At 36.0% G+C, this 26,189-nt stretch overlaps 2 protein-coding genes across 4 annotated transcripts in view; both read right to left on the bottom strand.

Annotated features, from left to right (window-relative positions):
- Nucleotides 1–1,466: 1,466 nt before the first annotated feature.
- Nucleotides 1,467–13,794, bottom strand: LOC120359742 (uncharacterized protein K02A2.6-like). The gene is made up of 2 exons (XM_039458589.1): nt 5,878–13,794; nt 1,467–5,788 (listed from the first exon to the last, which is right to left on the bottom strand). Exon 2 carries the CDS (start codon nt 5,733–5,735, stop codon nt 1,698–1,700), a length of 4,038 nt encoding a protein of 1,345 aa, XP_039314523.1. The 5' UTR covers nt 5,736–5,788; nt 5,878–13,794; the 3' UTR covers nt 1,467–1,697.
- Nucleotides 13,795–16,936: 3,142 nt separating this feature from the next.
- LOC105205447 (kelch domain-containing protein 4) overlaps nt 16,937–26,189 on the bottom strand; it is an 88,877-nt gene continuing 79,624 nt past the window's right edge. For all 3 annotated transcript variants that reach the window (XM_039458208.1, XM_039458209.1, XM_039458210.1), the window contains one exon: nt 16,937–17,146. In XM_039458208.1, coding sequence (XP_039314142.1) covers nt 16,965–17,146 — 182 coding nt within the window. In that variant the 3' untranslated portion in view covers nt 16,937–16,964. The remainder of the gene's footprint in view (nt 17,147–26,189) is intronic.

Below are 26,189 nucleotides of genomic sequence, written 5' to 3'. Positions count from 1 at the left end.
GTCGAATTTCGTGAAGGTCTACCGCGAAATGATGACTACGCTGATGATCCACGGTCAAAGCTTATTGTTATTGATGATCTTATGCGCGAAGCATCCGATAACAGTGTTATAGATTTATTCACGAAAGGGAGTCATCATAAAAATCTTAGTGTCATTTTTATTACACAAAATTTATTTCACCAAGGACGTGGTATGCGTGATATTTCATTAAATGCTAATTATATAGTTGTGTTTAAAAACCCAAGAGATCGGGCCCAAATACAGCATTTAGCGCGCCATTTATCCTAAAAATACACGGTTCTTATGGGAGGTATATAACATGCAACTACACCAGCACACGGTTATTTATTACTTGATTTAAAGCAATCCACACCGGAGAATTGTCGTTTTCGCACCCATATATTTCCTGATGATAAGTACCAACATGTTTAAATACCACGTAAAAAACTAAAAAATAGGAGTACCGCACAGGAAATACCAATAATACGTATCTAATATTTTTACAAAATTTATCTGATATATAGATGTGTTTTTTAATGTGCTTAAATACGATCATGAATTCAAATTTTGTCAGTAGTCAAAATGTTTTTCATCTTGGTAGACAATGACGATACCATCAATGAGTTAACAGTTGAACAATTACAATTTATACCAAAAATTATTTTACTACGGGAATTCGGTAATCACATAGATTATCTGTGGGATAAGCTTCCTGAGTATATACAGAAAGATCCAGAAGTGTGTAGTTATCACCGTTGTTTAAAACATTATAATCAAATGAATCAACAACTGCATATTGATGGCCCAACGCCGCTAATTAAAGATTGTTGTAAATGTAACAATAAAAAATCGGCTATTTAGTAAAATTTATAATGGCACCGCCCGCGCATATCTTATTTGGTCAAAAACACACCGCAATACTACAGGCCTTATGTCACCTCAGTAATAAACAGCGTGTTGCTTGAAAAAGGCCGACCCAAAACTTATTAGGTGTATATGTGCTTTAAACATATTACGCGGTAATGTGGCTCTTAAACACTCATATAAGCGTCGTTTGAAGCGTCATGCGAGCATATTGCGACAATTAGTTGATAAAAACGCTTCTTGGAAGAATAAGAAACGGTTAGTCGTACAGCGAGGTGGTTTCTTACCTTTCCCTGATAGCCAAATGACCGTAATCAGATGACATTTTGCTGTCACTTATTCCGCATTCAATTTCATCAAACTAGAACTAAGGTGTTTCTACAAACTGTCTATTGTTCTGACATCATTAAAGTCTTCATTTAAATTCAGCAAATTGTCAGCAAATTGTTATCATGCGTGCACTACATTCAACTGATGTGTTTGATATCAAAATGTCAGCAAGTCATCATCATACATGATATCTACACGTGAAGATGTGTTTGATATCAAAATGTCAGCAATTTAATTACTATGTCTTATGGGTGGTAAATAAGTAATATATATGAACGAAACTATATTTATTATATTGAGAATGCCAAATGAATATTAGTAACGCAAGGGAGCAGTCGCACGTTGGTTAGTTGCAACGAGAGAGAGAGAGTCGGTTCTTGGCGGGAACGCATAGGCGCCAAACGCTACATAGGGACTAACTAAAATAACTATAATAAAATTACTAGCGCATATATCACACTCCTCTCTCACTAAATATGAAAAACTTAAATGTTTAATACATTTTATAAATTGAGTCTTTGAACTGGCCTAATAATTCTCTTAGGCTTAACGTTAATATCCGTCTTCGTTTCCTCCGGACTTTCACATACATTGTCCTTTTCCGGCTCTTGTACCACTTCTAACTCTTTTGAATCCGATTTCTTATTGTCTTTGTCACTTTTACTCATACAATCTTCCTCTTCACTATAAAATTTTCCTGCTTCAATAATCTGCTCTATATGTCTTTTCCAAATTAACTCTTCCGAGTCTAACGTTTTACACACATAAGTTCTATTTCCGATTTTACTTTTAATAATCGCCTTACGCCACGTCGGTTTTGTTGGAATCTTATAATCTCTAACATACACTATATCTCCTGGCTTTAATAAAATTTCTCGATTTCCTTTAAAATACTGTACTTGTTTCTCTCTAGCCTTATCTCTCTCAGGCCTATTTAACAAACTTAATCTAGTTCGGATTTCACGCCCAAACATTAATTTTGATGGACTCTCTCCTATGCTAGTATGTGGCGCATTTCTGTACGAAGCTAAATATCTATTTATTAATGTAGTTGTACTTAATGACGCATTTCGCTTATCCGCTAACGCTTTTGACAAACCTTTTTTAAAAGAACCTACCGCATTTTCTGCTAAACCATTAGTCGATGGGTGATACGGTGCTGACGTTCTATGCTTAATGCCGTTATTTTTACAAAAATTTTCAAACTCTTCTGAGACAAACTGTCTGCCATTATCTGAGAAAATCATACGTGGAAGACCAAAACGAGCAAAACACTCTCTTAATTTTTCAATAGTGCTTTCTGTGTTCGTATTAGACATCTCAAACACTTCCGGCCACTTAGTAAATGCATCCACTACAATTAAATATGTTTTACCTTTAAAAGGTCCTGCAAAGTCAATATGAATTCTATCAAACGGAAATTCAGCTTCCTGAAATTTAATTAATGGTGACTTATTAGGATTATTAGCCGTAGTTCTGCAAGCTTCACATTCTTTCACGTATTCTTCTATTTCCTTATCAATATTAGGCCACCAGAAATACTGTCTGGCTATCATTTTCATTTTGGCCATTCCTAAATGTGCTCCATGAATCTCTTCCAATAGAGCTTTTCTAAATTTAAACGGAACGATTACTCTATATCCCCACATAAGAATATCATTTTCAATACCAATTTCATTCGCTTTACTTGCAAAAACTTTTATTTCCTCGCTAACTGAATTAGGCCATCCGTCTCTTGTATACAGATATACCTTACTTAATATATTATCTTTTCGCAATTCTTTCTTAATTTGTGTTGCATCTATAGGTGTACGCTCTGCCGTAACAAAATGAAAATAATCTTCAACTTCTGCTTCTTTAATTTTAATGGGTCTTGGCAACCTAGATAAGCCATCTGCTCCTCCATTTTGAATGCCTTTAATATGTTCAAACTTATATTGAAATCCGCTTAAAAATAAGGCCCATCTTTGTAATCTGCCTGCTGCCATTTGTGGAATGCCTTTATGCTCCCCAAACAAAGCCATTAATGGTTTATGATCAGAACATAAAATAAACTCGTTACCCATTAAATATTGATAAAATTTGCATATAGCCCAATAAATAGCTAATGCTTCTTTATGAATTACTGAATAATTCTTTTCTGCATCGTGAAGAACTCTAGATGCAAATGCAATTGGTTTTTCTGTGCTATCTGGCAAAACATGTAATAAGACAGCTCCAATGCCTACCTTGGATGCATCACAAACTAATTTCAATTTCCACTTTTTGTTAAAATGAACCAAATTTCTCTCTGACGCTAATTCGCTTTTAACATTATTAAACGCTTCTTCGCATTGCTGCGTCCATTTAAATGTTGTACTACGCTGGAGTTCATATAAAGGTGTTAACACTTGTGATAAATTCGGTACGAATTTGCCATAATAATTAACCATACCAACAAAGGCCTTTACTTCTGACACATTTTTTGGTTTAGGTGCTTCTAACATTGCAGCTACTTTTTCTGGATCCTTATGCAACCCTTCTTTGTTAATTACATGTCCAAGATATTTAATTTCGGGTTGAAAAAATACAGATTTCTTTAAATTGATTTTAAATCCCGCCTCTGAAAGACGTTTGAATACTTCTCTTAAATTCTTTAAATGCTCTTCCTTGTTAGCACCTGTAACTACAATATCATCAATGAAATTAATTACGTTTTTTACACCTTGCAAGACTTTTTCTATCGTTCTTTGAAAAATTGAACACGCTGGCTTGGTTCCAAACGGTAACCTTTTAAGCGAATAAATAATTTTATGAGTACTCCACGCAAGTAACCTACTAGTTCTTTCTGTAACCTCTAATTGATTATACGCCGCTGTTAAATCTAACTTAGTAAATGATTCTCCACCGCTTAACGCTGTAAATAATTCTTCAATTCTAGGTAAAGGATGCTTAACGTCTTCTAAAAATTTATTGACTGTAATTTTATAATCGGCGCAAATTCTAATACTTCCATCTTTCTTAATAACCGGTACCAGGGGCGTACCCCAAGCTGACGTATCTATAGGCTCAATTACTCCTTTCTTTTCTAATTCCTCTAATTGTTTACTTATTTTTTCTTTAAATGCTAATGGTATCGGTCTTGGTTTAATAAAAATAGGATTAGCTTCCTTTGATAATTTTAAATCTATCTTTTCAAATTTATATTTACCCAACTCGTTATTAAATAATTCTTTATACTCTTGCAGTAATGCTTTTAAATTATCTTCTTCTTTAATAGAATTGATCTGTTCCATTTTAATATTTAACAGTTTCATTAAATCTCTACCCATTAATATTCTGTTTCCTTTCTTTACCACTATTAACTGGGCTTGAATCACTGTCTCTTTGCATTTAATATTAACTGAAATTTGCCCTTCCGGAATTAAAATACTTCCGTTATACATCCTTAACCTAATCTTTGTGTTTTCTAATTTGCAATGACTAAATTTTTCTTTAAAAATCTTTTCCGGTAATATTGATTTACCCGCTCCGGTATCTAATTCCATGGCAATAGATTTACCTTCAATCTCAACTTTAACTATTAACGGTTCTTCGCTTGCTAAAACATTGCTTAAATTATACATATCCACAATCTCTGTATCCTTATCATTTGAACCAGATTCTAAATAATTTGTATTAGCTACCGTGCTCTTATTATTTTTACAAATTTTAGCCAAATGACCTTCCTTGCTACAAATTTTACATTTATATGTCTTATACTTGCACTTTGCAAAAATATGCCTTGTACCTCCGCAATGTACGCATTTCGGTTCTTCTTTGGATCCTTGGTGCTGGCTTCCTGTCTTCTCCTCTTTCTTCTTTTTCTGGAACGTCACCTGCTGAGCCGATTTTGCTTTTCTCGACTTCAAATTGTGCACGTCCACCAGACTAGCCTTAGACGACAAAGCCAAAGCTGCTTCCTTCTTTCTTGCCACCTCGAGAATCGACTGTAGCGTTGTTGTATGCTCTTCCTCGCATACTCTATCCAAAATTCGACCTTTACTTAACCCAGTAACAAATCTGTCCTTGATTTTGTCGTCCAGTTGCGCTCCAAATTTGCAGTTGATAGCTTTGCTCTTAATACGAGCAAACCACTCATTTACTGACTCCTTTTCCTTCTGCTTTAACTCGTAAAATTCGATTCTCTCCTTGAAAACCGAGACTCTTGGGGCAAACTGTTTCTTTAAAATTTCGCACAATTCTTCATACGATTCACATTCTAGAAGCGTTGAATCACAGAGGTCCTTTAAAATTTTATAAGCCTCTTGTCCTACTAATGTAATTAATACTGCTACCTTACGTTCCTGCGAAACTTGATTCGCTACAAAATACTGTCCTAGCCGCTCTTGATAGAGATTCCAGTCTTCACCAATATTAAATTCGGACAGCGCTCCAATCGTTGAAAGAAAAGTAATGTTCGGCATCGCTTCTTTAGGTACCTGAGTCTTTACTTGTTGTGCTTGCTGCTGCATTAAATTTTGCTGCTGCTGCAGTTGCCTTTGCCACTCTGCTAGCTGCATCTGCTCTTGATGCAACTTGGCTTTTAATTGCTCCTGCTCCTGACGTCTCTGATCTAAAATACGCTGCTGCTCAAGCCATTGTTCCTGAGCCTTTTGAAACTGCTGCTTATCTGTATCATTACCGTTGTCCGGCATCTCTAACCTCAATTGTTACATCCGCCTTGATTGTACTTCTCGTTCAATTTCCGATGCACCCGCTTTGCCAGAATATCCTCGTCGCCAATTGTGATGTCTTATGGGTGGTAAATAAGTAATATATATGAACGAAACTATATTTATTATATTGAGAATGCCAAATGAATATTAGTAACGCAAGGGAGCAGTCGCACGTTGGTTAGTTTCAACGAGAGAGAGAGAGTCGGTTCTTGGCGGGAACGCATAGGCGCCAAACGCTACATAGGGACTAACTAAAATAACTATAATAAAATTACTAGCGCATATATCACAATTACTATTCTACTAGTAATTTTGTGCAAGACTGCAGTAAATCTTGCAGCAGATTCTTGAAAGATTCTGCGAACAGAACGTTATGATCTGCTTTCTCATACTCAATTCTTCTGAAAGATTCTGCAGTTTAATTCTTGCAAGAAATTTGTATATATCTGCTGCAATATTTGCAAAATTCTTTCACCAGAATATTAATATAGTTTCAAAATACTTCCCTGCCGAAAATAAGCGATTAAAATCAATTAAAAAAAAAGTAATTCAAATTGAATGGGATTTCTACACCATAGATATAAAATTTTATGTAGAACAGCGTTCTATGCTCATACACACGTCATGTTTTAAAAGAATGAGAACGAGTATTCGTCTCGATGTTACAACATGTAGCTCCTAAAGGCTCACTGAAGTACGAACCATGGCATGAATTGGGGAGTCGGCTGTGGTGGCGCCTAGATATAACGCTTGTGGCCGCACTTGACTCACGAGAAATCCCCCGCGGCGTGGCCGCCTAGCGGTAGCGCCAGCACTCACTTGTTTGCGTGGGGTCTTACACATGGCGGAACCGAATATTGTCATATCACCAAATTGTCGATAAGAAGCTGCAATTTAGAATCTTTAACAATATTCACCAAATATTCTACTTCTTGTATTAAACTTTTGATATCATACGTGCCATCATTTTGATGACATATTGCTGTCATTATGATATATACGAATGCAAGCTCATGATGAGCCGACAGTTTGCTGTCAACGTGATATGTTATCATTAATAAACGTTTGGTCTTAACATTTCATTAACTGATGTTGTGTTTTTGCTCTCCTGTTGCTGATTCAGTTTTACGTTAAATTTTGTAGCCAGCAAATTGCCTGCAAATTCGCAACAATACATGCAATGCATTAGATTGCCCGATGTGCTGAATCTAACTTAGTTATCTGGGTTATTATTAGCACCTATATTAGGCACCGTGTTATCTCGCCTTATAGGTGGAAACTAAAAAATAATGGAACACGCAAAAAAAATGGTCTTGATACCCGAAGAAAAAATTGCGCAATTAACACGGACATCGAATGATAGAACAATTCAAACTCCTGGTACGACGATAAGCAGACTAGATGAAGAAATGCTTGAAATTCTCAATTCAAGCAAATTTGCGGACGAAAGAAAAAAATGCAAAGCTTACTTGCAAACGTTACAACGTTACCTGTATTTTGTAGAAGAAGCAAAACGTAATATACCTACTAAATCTATTAATACTTTGATTGACACTGTTTACAAAACAAAGCAATCAAGATATTCGAAGGATGAAGAGGTAAAAACACCGGAACAAAAGATTGTTTAGACGATTTATTTATTCTGGATAGCGTGCCATCAAAATATCGACCAAAAGCTAGACTCTTATTAAACCATATACATTTTAACGCTTCTGAAAGACTAACTTGGGATAAATATGGTGTTATTTCTATTGATGGTGTAAAAATAAAGGAATCTAATATCGTCGATCTTATAAACGACGCTATGCGCTCCAGAAAAATAGCAAAACCGATCGGCAGAAATCGCTTCGTCACATTCATGCACAGTGTAAAGGTCCCACGTGAATTTATGGGAAATCAAAATTTATGGTTAAATGAACCGGTCAATAACAATACGCTTCAAGTACCTAACAATACACACACCGCAGGACCGTCGCGTATGCGGTCTGATTCAAGCGAGCTTCCTACAGATGATACCGATACCTACAGCGAGTGTTATGGTACCGCAGATAGGTGGAAAAGTTTATCACCTAGGAAAAAAAAGAACCCCGTGATAGAACATGAAAAAGCTAGAGAAAATTTATTATGAACCAATGCACGCGACCTCTTTTTCTGGAGCACCAAAATTATTGCGTGAAACAAAAAAAATCAATACCCAAAAACAAAACAATTGCCTGGCTAGAAAGTCAAGATGTATATACATTGCATAGGCCTTTACGTCGCCAATATCCTAGATGTTCTTACAATCTGTATAATATCGACAATGTATGAGAAGCAGATATCGTAGATCTACGTGCAATTAAAAATTATAATGATAATTACGCATATTTACTTGTTGTTATTGACGTTTTAAGCAAATTTGCTTGGGTTGAAAAATTACGTGATAAAACAAGTACTAGTGTTGCTAGGGGTTTAGCACATATACTAGCCCGTAGTAATGGTAGACGACCTATTGTTGTACAAACAGATTGTGGTAAAGAATTTGTGGGATCTGCCACAGCTTTTTTTAAAAAACGCAAAAATTGGTTTTTGAGTGGCCCGTAATCCAGATTTGAAAGCTGCAGTTGTTGAAAGATTTAACAGGACATTAAAAGAGCGTATATGGCGATATTTCACTTATGCAAGAAATAAGCGATATATCGATGTACTAAATAACATTGTTGATGCGTACAATCGTTCGTATCATAGCGATATTAAAATGGTCCCGCAAGATGTAACATTGAACAATGCAAGATTTGCTCGATCAAATCTCGCACGTAGATATGACAGTAAACGTGCCCGTGCTCCTAAATACAAGATCGGTGATCTGGTGCGAATCAGTAGTAGTAAAGCAGCGTTCGCGAAAGGTTATGAAGGCGGCTGGAGCAAAGAAATATTTCTTATAATACGCATTTCCACACATCCACAATCACCTGTATATTTTTTACGAAACCTTCATGGTGAAGATATTGACGGCATTTTTTATGAAGAAGAATTGAGCAGGATCTGACGAGATTATGCAAAGATCGATCTTATGGTCGAAAGAATAATTCGTAGTAAAGGCAGCCCTCGACGAGGCAGTGCAAGACGTATCCTCGTTAACTGGCGCGGTTTTCCAGAAAGTTTTAATAAGTGGATAAACCCTAACGATTTAAAAAATTATAATGAGGGATAATTTTTACGTGGTTTTACCTAGCAACAGCAGTTCTTCATATTTTCAGGATAACACAACAACTCATTTTATTACACGTCTACCACAAGCATTACGTTTACAAGGGGAGTGGGGTGTTTCTTTAACTGATATTCAAATACCTATAACGTTTCTCCATTTTTCACAAGATGAAAAGACTTTGGTGAAAATAAAAAATTTTATCAATGATCCGCCTGAAGAAGAAGAGGAGTTAAAAACGGGTTTAGAACATCATATAGTACTACAAGGACTATATCAGACAATTGACGATCTTATCGAAACAGTAAACAAAACATCGCTGAAGAAACATTTAATTTTTACATTAAATAGGTTTGGTTATGTCACAGCACAGCGTTCATGTACAGATTGTATGGCTATAACACATGGTTTCCGCCAATCGCCAACTCTGGCTCAAATATTCGGTTATGAAACTCAATGTCATATATTGGCTGATGAAATGTCTTGGCCAGACCGGCTAGTTTAATCAGAGCATTACCTACAACGCTGTTTGTATATACCGATATATGCGAATCGTACATTACAGGTGATGTGCAAACACCTCTACTTCGCACAGTATCTCTAGATATAGAATCGTATGATTATGGTTCGGTTAAGTATAAAAGCTTTGCAACAGCTAAATATATACCGCTAATACACACTGCTTTGCAAACAATCGAGATTGATATAAGAGACGAGTTTGGACAAACTATACCATTCGAATATGATACATTGACTGTAACACTATATTTTAAGAGATTAGACTAAAAATGACATATTACGATGCGTGTTTCGATATTCAACACGGTAGCAGTAGACAAAGTGGCATCAAACGCGTTTATGTAGGCGCCCCAAATCAACGCGGTCATGGAATCAATAGTTTTCTTGGCGGTCTCTTTCGACGTGTTTTACCCCTTTTATCAAAAGGAGCCAGGGCCATTGGTAAAGAAGTTGCTCGCTCTGAATGTAGCTCGTGATGTAATTCAAAGAGATATACCGTTTAAAGAAACTTTTAACAGCCGTATGAAAGATTCAGCTGAGAACCTAAAACGGAAAGCCGAAGAAAAAATTGATATTCTCATGGAGGGTTCGGGCTATAAAACGCCGAGAAAGTCAAATATGCAGCATTTAATTAACATTCGCGACAACGATCATATCGTAAGGCGTCAAAAGAAAAAGAAAAAGATTTACAGTAACAAAACACCGAAAACTAAGACAAACATGTTGAAGAAGAATAAGAAGATAAAAAAGAAAAAGAGCTCTATTTGCGATAAACGAACTGTAGTTGACATTTTTCAATAACATATTTGACGTAAAGCAGACATGGCCTTTTTACACTCTCATTCGTGCAAGTGTCTCAAATCAGAATTGGAATTATTCACCGTCCCACTAACGCAAGCAACAATTGAAAACTCGCAATGGTTACATTACAAACCAATATCGTCGTTAACCGATGATTCGCCTATAGAATTTGTTATGGCAGGCCAGGGGGAAGAATACATCGACTTACCACATACCATGTTATGCATCAGTGTTCAAATAAGACCGACCGTTTCCAAAGAAATTCCAAAAAAAGAAGAGACTTCAGGTGCTGTTGATAAGCTAGTAGGACCCGTCAATAATTTTATGCATTCGTTATTCAATCAGGTAGATGTGTTTTTCAATCAAAAACTTGTAACACCCCCAAATAATGCGTACGCTTACAGAGCTTATATAGAAACATTGCTTAATTATGGCCCTGCTGCAAAAAACTCTCATTTAACAAGTATGTTATGATATAGCGATACGGCTAGTGCAATGGCGCAACCATCCATCTTAAACGCCGGTTTTCTAAAAGTGTTCGTTAACAGCTAATGCTAAGAAAATTGATCTTATGGGTCATTTACATTGCGATGTTTTCAATCAAGAAAGGTTTCTGATAAACGGCGTAGAAATGCGTTTGCGGATGGTACGATCAAGAGATGCTTTCTGCCTTATGGATCAAACCGAACGAGGTTTCGAAGTTCATATACTCGATGCTACGATACTTGTCAGGCGTTCAAAGATTTCACTAGGTATATTATTAGCCCACGCTAAAGCTCTTTCAAAAACTACAGCAAAATATCCTCTTACGCGTGTTGAAGTAAAATCTATATCTATACATAGCGGTATATACGGTGAAACGCTCGACAATGTGATACTTGGTCAGATACCAAAACATTTAATAATCGGTTTTGTCGATAATAGAGCATTCAACGGAATCGCACGCTTAATCCTTTTAATTTTCATCATTACAAAATTAATTATTTATCTTTATACGTTGACGGCACACAAATACCTAGTAAACCGCTACAACCAGATTTTACAAAAGAAGGCCTGTATATGGATACCTATCACACACTCTTTTCTGGAACAGGTATACATTTTTTAAACGAGGGTAATTCTATTTTTCGTGAAAATTATCCAAATGGGTACTGTCTTTTCGCATTTGACCTCACACCGGACCTTTAGGCAAACAACAATACGCACTGGAATTTAATGAAACACGGGAATGTTAGAATTGATGTGCGTTTTGAAGCGTTAAAAACTACGGTAAATTGTATCATTTACGCCGAATATGATAATATTTTAGAAATCGATGCTTCTAGACAGGTAATTGTAAACTATGGCGGATAAACGCTGCCGAGAGCTGAAATAAGCGCACTATGGAAACGGGTACTACTGGAACAACCACGCCTCGAACAAAGAACGCATATATTTACCCGACAGTCTGTATCGGTTTTTGATCGTGTATAGTACTACAGCTTATATTCAAGATAACAATTCTTTTACAAACACACTTACAAATAAGAATATCGTTGTCGATATACAAGGTTTCAAAGACGCTGAAGAATCTTTCATTCCAAAAGAAGTTGTTATTGTCTCTATAAACACAACCCACTGTGCTCATTGGATCATCGCGTAATCGTGTTCTTTTATTGAACTGCCAAATCGTTCAAAATCTCAAAATAATTGGCTTAGTAAAAATTTCCACGGTATTGAGTGGTATGAAGGAGATATACCATATAAAAACTTACGACGACATTTGAGAACGATTGCACAGTTTACCAACCGTATATTCACTCGAGGCTTTGATAAATCAACATTTCTTCATCGTATTACCAGCAGAAACGTTATAAATTTAGAAGAAGAGAAAGAATGGCCGCCATTTCATCAATTACCTCGATTAGAACAGACCTGCCTTATTCATAACATAAAAAGTAAGACAAACAATTGCGAATATACATGTGCTTTAAATAACGCATTACGCCTTGGAAAATGGCTTAAAAAATACAGTCTTTTGGATTCTACATCATTATTATCATTGACATCACCGTCATCACCACCCGCACCATCGTTTTTTACGACTTGGTGTAATCGTAATAATCATCATAATATCAAAGAAGAAGAAGAAGAAGATATCTCGCCAGTCAATTCTTGGTGGTTATGAACACCCACCAATTACGGGCAGCTCTACAAAATATACCGTGCGATACCATAGGCGTTTACGCCTCTGACGAGATACCAGCTGTGTGGAGTAAACCTGCGGCTATTATTGCTAATACCGATGATCATACAAAACCCGGGACACACTGGGTCGCTATGTACGTCGGAAGGGACGGCATCGGACACTATTTCGACAGCTATGGGTTGCCACCCATCATCCCCCAACATCTCAAACGACTTAAAAGAAACTGCAAAATCATACTCTACAACCCTCAAGAATTTCAAAACAACACTTCTGACGTGTGTGGACACTTTTGTGTCATGTTTACGCATTTTATGTGTACTGGGTTTGGCATGCATAAATTTCGTGATATTTTTTCGAACGATTTATCACGAAATGATGAAATAGTTCGCGACTATTATAATTCGTATGTAAAACGTCATCAACATTACATTTCTAAAAGAAATCAATTTACGGGTGGCGGTATTTCAAATTTGTACGGGTCGCTGCGGCCTCAAAGTTATTCACGAAAATAATATATTTTACATTCCGCACAAATATGTAACCACCTAACAATTACAAGAATTGATGTATATTTGAACAATATGTAACCAATAAACGTTCATAATTAATAATGTTACTTTTGTTATTACTGTATTTTTAAGAATATATAACCAATAAATAAATAAATAAATATATATATATATATATATATAATAGTGTGCTTAATTTAAAACCAACCTCCCATAAATTAGGTTAAGACTGAATCTTCTTTTGCAGTAAATTAAAAAAAATTTTTTTTATTAAAATAACTATGACATAAAAAATGAAAAAAAAAAACTAATTAGTAGATAAATAGTGCAACTTCCTTTTTGCAGTAAAAAAAAAAAATTTTACATTTTTATTAAAACAGCTATAAGACGTAAAAAATAAAACCGACAGATGAGTAACGCCGCTATGGGTAACTATCTGTAGTGGGGAGAGATCGCCGGGTAGTATCACTATGGGGAGACGACTGTGATGCTGTGCGCCGTGATAAGAAAAATGGGGGTACGGCGCCAGTGACGTCACAATCGTCTTCCCATAGTGGTATTAGCCTACTTACCCCCCTCCCTCTTCATCCTCATCTATTCTTTTCCCTTCTCTCCCCGTCCTAGCATTGAAATCCTCCCCTATTAACACCCTCACCCTTTTCTCTCTATCCTCCATCCACTCTCTCAGCTTTCCCATTTTTTTCCTCCAAATCTCTATTTACATACACTCCTATTAGCCTCCACCACTCTCCCCCTAAATTTACTTTTACTGCTTGTAATCCCTCCTCTTTTCTTTCCTTATCATCCTTTTCTCACCCTATCCCTTCTCTTATCCCCACAATCATTTTTTCCATTGCCCTCCCTTTTTTACTCTTCCTTGCCGTCTCTTGCACTTCCCACACGTATCCTTTTGGCAGCCATTTTCGAACTCTTTCCCATCCCTTCTTCTGTAACCAAGTCTCACTCAGGAACATCACATCCCATTCTTTTAGTCTCTCCCTGAAATCCTTCTCTTTGTTTTCCATGCCTGCCACATTCCAAAAGTCTATCTTATACTTTTTGCCATCTCCTTTTTTCTTATTCCTCCTCTTTTTCCTGTGCTTCTCATTTTCTATATTTCCTTCTATTTTCCCCTCTCTCTCTCCCTCCGTCCACAACTCTACTAAAAATCCTCTTTCTCTTTTTCCACCCCTCTACCCTTCTCCATCCCCTCTTCCATTCTCTTACTTCTTTTCCGTGCCATTCCCTCAACTCATCCTTAATCTCATCCCATACCCTTAATTTCTCCTCAATCCATATTTTCATATATCCTACTCTTACTTTCCTACCTTCCCTCCTTATCCTTTCCGCTTCTTTCCTTATCCACCACTCTATCCTTCTCTCCTTTTCTGTCAGATCATCCACTATCCACTCCCTTTTTTCCCTCAGCTTCGCTTTTCCTTTCATCACTTCAATTTTCTCCCCTACACTCACTAATCTTACCCATACCATTTCCCTTCTCTCCTTATCTTTCTTCCCTATACTCCTTATCCCTTCCACTCTCGTTGTCGCCCCCGTCGCTCCCACTATCTCTTCTATTTCTTTTCTTAACCCGTCTATCCCTTTCTCCTTTGCATTCACTCCTTTTACGATTATATTTCTCTTCCTGTCTTCCCTTTTCCTCGTTTCCCCCTCCAACTCTATTCTCCTCATCCTTTCTTCTAATTCCTTCATCTCTCCCTTTCTCCTTTTCTTCATCTGCTTTACCTCTTCCTCTTCTTTTCTTTCCTTGTCCCCGTCCTCTTTCTCCTCCCTCCCTCTACTCTTCTCGATCTCCTTCACTCTTTTCTCTAAACTGTCTAATCTTTTCCTCATATCTTCCATCCATTCCCTCATCTCTGCTTTCCCCTCCTTTACCTCTCTTAATTCCGCTTCAATTTCCTTAAAACCCTCCCTTACCTCCCTTAATATATCACTCAACCACCCTTCTTCTTGCTTTTTCGGCTGTTTTTGCGGCTGGTTTTCTAGCTGTTTTTCCGGCGATCTCAATACCTTTATACTTTTCTTAAAGATATCTGCCTGTAATGCATCTATCTCCTTCCTTTTCTCTCCTCTCTTAAACGCATCTATCAGCAACAGACTATATACTCTATCCCTCATCCCCTCTACTTTGCTCGGCCTTCCCACCTTCCTCTTCTCCTCCCCTTTCCCCTCCTCTACTTCCCTTTTCCTCTCCTTCCCTTCCTCTATCTCGTCTTTCCTCTAACCTGCCAATTTTCCCTATTCAAGAGTTTATTTACTTGCAGTCGGGTTGTAAATAAAAAGAAAAACAAAAATTTCTTTTTTTTTTTAATTAATTAAGTAATCTATTTTTGTAGAAAATGTTTACTAGAAAATATGACTCTTTTTTATTTAAGATGATCACACTTTTACTCTAAGAAAACAATTTAATCAATAATATTTTGAGCTTATTTTTACAATTATTACATAAATGTAGGAAATCTAAAAATATAAAATCATATATTAAGATATTATATCGGTTACTCAAACGTTACTCCAATTCAAAATTTCCCGCAACTGCACTTACTCTCTCCTACTATGCTTCTCACTTCTACCGCCCGATGTCGCTACCCTCCCTCTTTTCTGCTTTCTCTTTACACTCTAAACCTGCTCTCCCGTCTAACCTCCAAATCCCGTCCCAACCCTACTATCACTCCTGTCTCACTATTCCCTTACCCCGGCCCTTTACCCTTATTCACCCTCTACCACCAGCCCCTTCCCTTTCCCTTCTCCTCCTCGCACTCCACCACGTCTCACCTTATCCCCTAATACCTGCTTATCAATCGCACTCTCCACACACACACGTCAATCACTTTCGCTACCGGAAACGGAAGTCCAATATATATATATATATATATATATATATATATATATATATATATATACAGGGTGAGCCATTTGAATCTATCACCCAAAATATTTCCGTTTCCTTGCATTTTACAAGAAAATGTTTCGAACAAAAGTTGTATGGTTTCAAAGGAGTCATAAGATGGTGTCATTAATTTGACCTTGAATAGTTGCTTGAAAGTCACGTGAAGCACACCTCCAATTTTATTAATGGGACTACCTACTTTTTATTACATATTCTTCTAGTTTATCTTGAAATCTTTCCAAAACACTACAAGAAAGTTTATTTTCGTTAAGTACTTTTTGAGTTGTAAGTCTTGAAAGCTACGGTGTACTGTAACTTTTAAGCGTCACAACTCGGAAAGTACTTAACAAAAATAAATTTTTTTGTAGTGCTTTGGAAAAAACTTGAAATAAACTACAAAAATATGCAATAACAGATACAATGTTAGAGTATTGGTAATTCCCTAATTAAAAGGTATCAGTACTTCCCTAACATTCTATATTTTTTTATTGCATTTTTTTGTAGTCGATTTTGAGAGCTTTTCAAAACATTATAAATAAGTTTATTTTTGTTAAAGATTTTCCCAGTTATGACGCTTGAAAGTTACAATACAACGTAACTTTGAAGCCTCACAACTCAGAAAGTACTCAACGAAAATGACCTTTCTTATAGTGTTTTGGAAAGGTCTCGAGATAAACTACAAGAATATGTAATAAAAAGTAGGTAGTCCCATTAAAAAAATTGGAGGTGTCCTTTACGTGATCTTCAAGCAACTATTCAAGGTCAAATTAATGACACCATTTGACCGCCGGCTAAATCCCCGCTCCAGCTGCTCGATCTACCGGGGCAATGGGAATTCGGCCGGCAGGTACAGCCAATCTAGTCTAGATTTAAAGCATAGGCAATATAAATGCGAACAATTTATTTAAGTATAAATGAAAATTATACAAATTGTTTTACATTATTTATTTTCTTCCATTTAGTTTTCATTAACATTTACTAATTGATTATTGTCGTTCTCTTCTTGCTCACTATCATTGTTCTCTTCTTGCTCACTATTTTCATTTTCATCCTCCTCTGAGCTTTCTGAAGAATCGAACCATGTTTGTGATGACAAATCATCCACCATCAGAGTTTTCCATTCATCTAGCTTTCGGCAATCTACATTGCATACATATATACATACATTTAAGACGAGAAATATGACATTTTATACATGTGTGTGGGTGTGTGTGTGTGTGTGTGTATGCACGCACGCACGCACGCGAAATATCTCAGAATTAGCAGAGGTTCTTTTACGGGTAAATTCTTCAAAATATTTTAAGCCGTAAATCTTAATACAAAAATATCGAGGCTATAATACTTTTCAAATTATGAATTATTAAAGTTATTCAATTGTAGCGCCTAAAATTCGCGCGCTCAAGCATGGCACATATAGCACAGTATGAAGTTGCCCTTGTACATTGACTGATTTTCCACATATTAACTTAATTTTTCATAATATACAGTAGAGCCTCCCATATCCAAAGTTCCGTTATTATCCGAATACTTTAATATTCGAACATTCTACCATCCGAATGTTTTATTATGCAAACAGCGTTCTGTAGTAATGTTTACAAACTGTTTAAGTATACATACTCTTCTACGTGACTTTTCTTTGACTGATTATATCTTAAATAGAATAATTTAGTACAAAACTAACAGCGTACACTATATAACAGGAACATATCACGTATGTGACTTAGCAGCCAAAAAGATATGGGATCCATAAATGTGTAAGCAAATGTTAATTTTATTTTCTTTACATAAAGAATTACGTAAGTCTTTTTTTAAATATGAAATTCTTTTTGTTAAAAATTTAAGTTTCTGTTTGAATAAATAAAATTTTAATATAAAAATATATTTATTTCATTATCCAAAAATTCTCTTATCCAAACAATTTAGTCTTCCTATTATTTCGAATATAGAGGGCTCCACTGTACCTAACCAACAAGATGACGTCAAAATGATGTGATTTTTTTAGTTTGTAAACGTCATTAGTAACTATTGATCGATGTCATTTTGATGTCATTGTGACGTGATTATGTGTCAAAGTCTATTAACGTCACTAATGCAACGTCATAATGATGTTGAAAAGTGACGAAAATGTAACATTCTATGGCGTCTTCAGACGACGTATTAAGAACATTAAATCAGATAAGTAGTACGTTATTGATCAACCGCAATCGTTACAAGAAATGTTTAACCCGTAAACACACCGATCCTGTAAAATACAGAAACACATTTTTGGGTTTGGGAGACTTTTTCAACTTTGAGAAGCTATAACTTTGATTACAATCAATATTTTTCTACGATTTTTTTTTTAAAACAAAAGTTCAAAATCTCAGGAATGTGACTGCACAATCGACATTGCCGAAAAATAATTTATTGTGAAGTTATAAAAGCAAAACCATTAAGCAAAAATGAGAAATTGGTCAAAAATCCACTTTTTCTTTAAATTTTTAAGGACTTTCAAATACGGAATTTTAAAGCTAAAGAGTCACACTTTCAAAATAAAATTTGGCAAAGTCATTTCTTTCAAAAAGTATAATTATGTAATATGAAGAATATGAGGTATTTTTGGGCATTTAAAAATCCACTTAAAAAAAAATCATATCTTTGCAACAAAAAACTTTGAAGAACTTTACAATACGGCGTTTTAAAGCTAAAGATTCATACTTTCAAAAAAAAAAAATTATATTATTATCATTCCTATTAAAAAATGTACTTATGTAACAAAGCGAATGAGGTATTTTAGATTAAATCGTGTCTAAAATTGAAAATTAATGTGTTTCATAATATATTTCGGAAAAACTCCCTTTTCTACAGTATTTTATAGTATTCTAACTTTAAACAGAGTATATGCGAGTAACATCCGCAAACCGACCTGTTCGAACGCATTTTGTCCAGCTTTTTTATGTAAAATACTCACAAAAAAAGTTTCACTTACACACTATATGGGTCGCATTGACCCTAACAAAATTTTGCTGCCGTGTTGTTCGAATTCTAGTTGAACCAAAAAAATTGATCAACCATATCAATCGAAAAAGGAGATTTCAAACTTTTTTTACGTCTTGGTCCGAACCTTCTATCTCATTCCGTCTTCACATAGCAAGCGTTCAAAACTTCATATGGGGTTTCTCAGACCCACTTACGTGTTTAAGAGTTAATCCCTTGTCCACAGCCTTTAAGCGTAAAAAATAAGCAATTTGGCTAACTACGGTCGTTTATTAGAAATTCATAATAATTGTGGCGATCATCCAGATCTCACATTAAAAAATAAAATATGAAAAAATAAAACACTGGAAAATAAAATATTAAAAATTAAAATATTGGAAAATAAAATATAAAACAAATGAAAAAGAACAACTTCAGAGAAAAAGAACTCAAGAGAAAAAATAAATTATATAAATCCGTAAAAATAAAACAAAAAAAAGTAATTACAAATCAAGAACCAGATGGCAAAAATACGCCGAATTAAAAAGATTCGGCCACAATTATATATAAGCCACAAATTATATATAAAGACGAGTTTTTGGAAACAACGGCATCCTCGAGTCTCACAAATGACTACCTGGAAATTAATTCCGATAGACATCGCGAAAACTCCCAGTTATCCAAAGACAGGAGGAGACTTCCTGATAAGCTACGCTTTCATGACTCAAGAACTTATTCTTGCAAAAGCGAGGAAGCCAACAAACCTTCCTCGTTCCGAAAAGACTAATAAACTTGATTTTTCGATCTTCAACCAAGAAGGAATACAAGGTTGTCCAAACGATCTCTTCAAAAGAAGTCAGAGGAACAAAGACGTCTTCTTCCGCTACAAGAGAAGTAGCTACGTCTACCGAAAAACTCAAGCCTTTAAGATCTGAACTCAAGCCTCCCAAGATCTTCTAAACCTTCTTGGAATTATCAAGACGATCGATACAGAAGGAGAAAACTATAATGACTGAGGAGACCAAATGGTCCTTTTCAGAGCCATCCCCATTTATAACAAAAATAATTTTTAATAAATTATTTTATAAAATTACATGCTAGCAAATTATTATTCCCGCTACAATAATAAACGATTACGATTGATCAATGGCTTACTACTTATCTATTAAAGGAAAGATTATGGATAAGGGGTTATTGCTTTAATTAAGTTAAAAGAAACAAGATAAAAGATACAATATAATTGTGTTTTAATATATATTATATTATTTAAAGAGTATACAATGTTCCAAATAATATATTTTTTTATGAAATTAAATGAAAATTAGAAAGATATTTGACCGATACATGTAACATACAAATCTAAACAAGAAGGCCTTCTTCGGTCGTAGTTGGATCTTAGTGCTTTTATGTATTCATGTAATTTTATGTACTTTCTCAGACTTAACCAAACTGCGCGCCGTTACTTTCGGTCATATAACAGATATATTCAAATAAGAGTTAGTAATATTACTTTTATTAAATTAAAATTAATTTAATAATATTTGATGCTCACTGACATCTATATTAACCCTTTTCCCCCCTAAAAAGACTGTAAAGAATTTATTGCAAAAAATATCACCTCAGCCAAGGTTCGAACCTGGGACCTCCTAAATCTCCGGTATAGAAAAAGGGGAAAAGGGTTAATATAGATGCTAGTGAGCATCAAATATTATTAAATTAATTTTAATTTAATAAAAGTGGTATTACTAACTCTTATTCAATTATAACTGTATTATATGACCGAAAATAACGGCGCGCAATTTGGTTAAGTCTGAGAAGGTATATAAAATCACACGATACATAAAAACACTAAAATCCAGCTATGACCGAAAAAGGCCTTCTTGTTTAGATTTGTATATTAAATAAAAACTAATATAAATATGCAATACAAATAATTCTAATAAAATCGAAAATTGTAATAACAAATTGAAAGACTGAATACGGCATTACTGGTCAAAAGCAGTTCTTAGTACTCAATAATCTTTTTTATGTGAATTTTAACATTTCTTTACAGTAGTATTTCTTTAAACTGGCTATATTAGTTCAAGTTTATCTTTCTTCTTCCAATGTCAAGAGAGAAAGATAAACAGTAAATTAATGCAGCCAATGCAGATAAAAAGAACAGACCAAATATTTAAATATACAAAACACGTTCGCATACATTCATCATTGACAATACCATATCATCTTGAAATAATGATAATAACATATCATTTTAGTATCAAAAATCACGTCCTAATTACGTTCCATTTAAATCACATGACGTCATTTTCACTAATAGCAAGTCTTTTTCACATCATTTCGTTGTCTTATTAGATGGGTAATGACAAGGAGTCACTTTTAAATTCTGTCTTGTCCATCAATGATTATTTAATTTCAATTATTCATAAAAATTAATATCAACTTAATGTTACGAAATGTCAAACCATACATAAATCAAACTGGGACTTCCGTTTCCGGAGCAAGCAAGAGATGGGTGTGATTAGAGAGTTTTTGGTAATAGAGGCGAAGAACAGTTGTGGGGAGCGGAAGAGAAGGGCAGAGTGTGTGAGAAGAGTGAAACGTGTCTGGGGAGAAATGGAGTGAGTGGAGAGAGAGAGATCGAGTCGAGTATATGGGAGAAAAGGAGTGTAAAAGCGAGAGCAGTGTGGAAGTGAGATTAGAAGTCTTGGAGTGAAAAAAGTGGCAAGAGGAGAGCGGGGAAGGGAGAAAGAAACGCGCGAGCGCGGGTACGGAGTGTGCAGTGAGCGTAGAGGCGGTGTAAGGTATCGGTAAAGGGTGCGACGGTAAGGCGCGTGCGCACAGACAGTGAGTAGGTAGTGGAGAAATAGACAACTAAGGAAAGAAGAGAGTGGACGGTAAGAAAATTACAAGAACGAGGAGAGGGACGGACAAAAAAGATGGGGAATAAAGGGATGGAGGATTTAGCAAAGACAAGGGCGATGGAGTTGAGTAGCGGGAGAGGGAGCGCAGTGGGAGTACAGCAGGAGCATTAGAAATGTATTAGAAGAGAAAAAGAAAAGGAGGGTTAGGAGGGGAGGGAGAGAAGAGAAAGGAGAAAAAAAAAGAAGGAAGGAGAGGTTTTTCAGAAAAATAAAAAGACGGTGAAATCACCGACAGGAGGTCGGGGAAGAGGAAGGAGAGTGGCAGATAATGGAGTTCTTAAGGAGATAGATGGAGATGATGGGAAGGTGGGAGAGGATGGAAGAAAGAATGGAGAAGACGGAGGAAATGAGATTGTTAATGGGGGAGTTAGAGGAAATAAAAAGAGAGGAGGAGTGGAGGAAGAACAAGGAAAAAATAGAAAAGAGAGTAGAGAATCTGGAAAAAAATGGGAAGAGGGCTTGAAGTTGGAGGAAGGAAAAGAAAGAAGAGAATTAAAGCAAAGGTAAAAAGACTGGAGAAGGAGCGGAGAGGTAGAGAGAAAGAAAGCCAAAGGCTAAAAGAAAGAATAAGGAAAATAGAGAAGATGTTGGAGAGAAGATATAAGAGGGAAAAAAGAAAGAAGATGATTATAAAGGGATATAAAAAAAGGAAAAGACGTGAAAGATAAAATAGAAAGTATACTTAGAAGGCTAGGAGCGGAGGTAGGAGTAGAAGAAGTAAAAAAGGTAAAAACATAGGGCATAAAAAGCAGGGGGGGTTTACAGTGGTAAGTTTCAGGATGAAAAAGGAGAAAAAGGAAGTAATGAGAAAAAAAGGTGGGCTGAAAGGGAGGAAAGTTTGGATAGAGGATGATTTAACGTGGAAGGAAAGGCAAGTGAAGTGGAGGATCAGAGAATTAGTGAAGAAGGAGGAAAGAAAAGCGGCGAGGATATGGGTGAAACCAGAGCATTAATAAACGAAGTTTGATGGTTTTGGGATGAAAAACAGGGAGGGTTGAAGGATAGGATGAGAAAAAAGTGGGAGGGGGTAAAGAGGAAAAAAAAGAGGGTCGAGGGAAGGGGTGAAGAGAAGCGAGTAGTGGAAGAGGAGTGAGAGTCTAGGAAAAAGCAAAGGAAGGTAGAGGGAGAGAGCAAGGGAGTGAGGGAAGTACAGCAGGGAAAAGGGGATGGCAAAGGTATGAAAATAGCATTTTGGGACGTGGGGCTGCGGGGAAAAAAGGAGTTTTGGAGTCGCAATGCAAAATCTGCACATTTCCGCCAGCCAATCACAGAGTCAGTCACGTGACCCCTCTTGGCGATTCTCTCTCCTAGAGGTTCTCTAGTTAGGTCGGAAAAAGAAGAAAACATAAAAAGAGAAGAAATAGTGAAAGTTATAGGAAAATTAAAAAATGGTAAGGCAATGGAAATTGACAGAATACCCAATAAAGTATGAAAGTATGGAGGGGAGAGTGTGACAGACTGGGCATGGGGGATAAGCAACAGGGTGTGGAAGAGGGAGAAATGGCCGGAGGCATGAAAAGACGAGATAATAGTACCTATAGTTAAGAGGAGAGAAGAAGAAAAGATAAATAAGTATAAAGAAGTGACGCTGATGCCAACGTTATACAAGATAAATGCGGTGATGTTAACGGGAAGGCTAGAAGGGGAGGTGGAGGAGAGAGACAGGAGACGCTACAAAAGAGGCAGGTCGAGTTTAGAAAGGGAAAAGGAAAGGTGGACAACATATACGTCTTGAACTATGTCGTAAACAAGCAACTGGAGAAGAAAGAAATAATACTAGTGGCTGTTTGTAGACTTAAAGACAGCATTTGACTCCGTGAGCAGGGAAACGGTGTTAGGGGCAATGAAAAGGAAAGGAGTGAGGACGGGACTGGTGAAGAGGATAAAGGAACTGTAAGGGAAACAAAATGTAGAATGAGGGTAGAGGAGGAAGAAGGGAGGAGTTTTTGGACGGCGAGGGGAGTGAGGCAGGGTTGTCCACTCAGTCCTCTGCTGTTTAACTTGGTAGATTTAGAAGAAAAGATGAGGAAGGTGAAATGGGGAGAGGTAGTATTAGGGGAGGAGAAGATATACTTTTTATTGTATTCGGACAATATCGTCTTGTTTCGGAGAGGGAGAGGGAAATGAGGAGCATGATAGAAAGGTTAAAAAGCTATATGGATAAGAAGCTAGAGATGAACGCCGGAAAGACGAAGTTAATAAGATTTAGGAGAGGGGAAGAGAAATGGCGGAAAGTGAGGTGGAGATGGAAGAAGAAAGGGATTTAAAAAGTGTAAGAGTTTAGCTATTTGGGATACAGATTTCAGACAAACGGGGGGCAGAAAGCACATTTAAGAGAAAAGATAAGGAAGGCAGCAAGTATGATGGGATTAGGAAGGTATAGGGAATTGAGAAGAGGAGATATGATAAGGATTGGAGCAGGAGGGTGTGGTTGTTTGACAGGTTTGACAGGTTGGTATGGACAGTGATAAGTTATGGGGTAGAAATATGAAGGTGGAAAGAGAGAGAAGGGGTAGAGAGGTTGCATGAACGATTTCTAAGATGGGTGTTAAGGGTAGAAGGGAGGACGCCGGGATATATGGTGAGAGAGAAGCTATAGAGTGAAATGATGAGAAGCAGAGCAGCGAGGAGGGCATGGGGCTTCGAGAAAAGATTAGAGGAGGGGAGAAGAGGAGAATTGGCGAGATGTTTGATGGTAATAAGAGGAAGAGAAATAAGATGGTAATAAGAGCAAAAAGAGAAAAAGTTTGATCAAGCTGGAAAAGGAGAGAAGAGGGTTTTTCAGGAAAGAAGAATTGGGGCAGGAAGAGTGGAAAGGTGAGAGGAGGGAGGGGAAAGGAGTATGGAAGGAAGTGGAAAAAAGGAGAAAGATGCAGGGGAGAGAGAGAGATGGAAGAGAATAAAAAGCTCCAGGTACAACAGATGGTACGAGGAGATGAAGAACAAAGGTCTGTCGGAGTACCTGAAAAGAGGTTAGGGAAAGAGGAGATGGAGGAGGGTTGCGAGATTCAGGCTAGGTAATGAGATAAGGGAAGGGAGGTATTGGAGAGAGGGGGAAAGAGAATGTAGACTGTGCGGGAGAGAAATACAGTCGTGGGAGCATGTGGGAGAAATGCAAGAGTTGGGAGGAAAAGAGGGAGAGAGTTGATAGGAAGTATTTAGCTGGGGATAAAGGGAGGGGGAAGAGTTGGATGAGGGAGCTAGAGAGGAAGAGGGAGAAGGAAAGAGAGAGAAAGAGAGAGAGAATGAGTGAATGAAGGAGGGAGCCTCGATAATTGTACTTATATATAGATATATATATATATATATATATATATATATAAAATAGAAAATGATGATTAATAGCTGGCGACGGAAGCAGAGGTCCCGGACATGGGTGTGCGTAGAGTAAGCGTATTAGAATTTAAGTTAGGTTTAAAGTAGTGTATAAGTTTCGGCTAAGCATTTTGTTTTTGTATAGTCTATAAAAGATTGTAACCCCAACAGAAACAATAAAATTTACATTTAATAATAATAAATCAAACTGTCAAAAATAACAAATAAAGTACGTCGACATATTTTATTTGACAGTTCACTACAATGCTAAAAAGAGAAACCTTTAATATTTATATCACAAATTTTAATAAAATTTTAGGAGTGCGTAGTATATATTCACACTTTTACTGTAATAAAACTGTTTGTGGCACAACTTAGGCATTCTCGTAAAATGACAATTAAATATTTTCAGCATCTATAGTATTATTGCAGCAGAACGATTGTCGAGTTAACGTAATGTGGGGCGTTAAGACGTCGACTAGTACGCTTGGAGTCCCAGGTTTGATCCCCCTGTATAAGACATTTTTTATTTAAATCTTATATTTTTAAATTGTTATATAATTTTTAAAACGTTTTTAATTATTTAATATAAAATATATTATTTTTTTAATCAAGAAAGTTAAAAATGTCTTTCATTATTAATTAAATTAAAATTTCTCATAAACACAAAAAATATAAAACACAAGAATAGAAAGCCTAAAAAATAAAAACAAAAAATATATTTGCAATAAAAATTTATAATAAATATTTTACAATAAGTTTACAACTCTTAAATGGTACTTAGCGTAAAAGCAATTAAAACTTAATGGTTTGTTAATAAATAGGTTATAGATATAATGATATATAGAAACATTTATTTTGACATTCTTAAAACAGTCGTTGTAAATTTTTATTACAAATATATTTTCTGTGTTTATGAAAAATTTTAATTTATTTAATAATAAAAAAGCATGTTTAAATTACTTGATTTTTTTTAAATAACATTTTAT

This window comes from Solenopsis invicta, chromosome 16 (genome assembly GCF_016802725.1).
Source record: "Solenopsis invicta isolate M01_SB chromosome 16, UNIL_Sinv_3.0, whole genome shotgun sequence".
Classification (NCBI taxonomy): Eukaryota; Metazoa; Arthropoda; class Insecta; order Hymenoptera; family Formicidae; genus Solenopsis; species Solenopsis invicta.
This window is presented reverse-complemented; position numbering and strand designations above follow the sequence as displayed.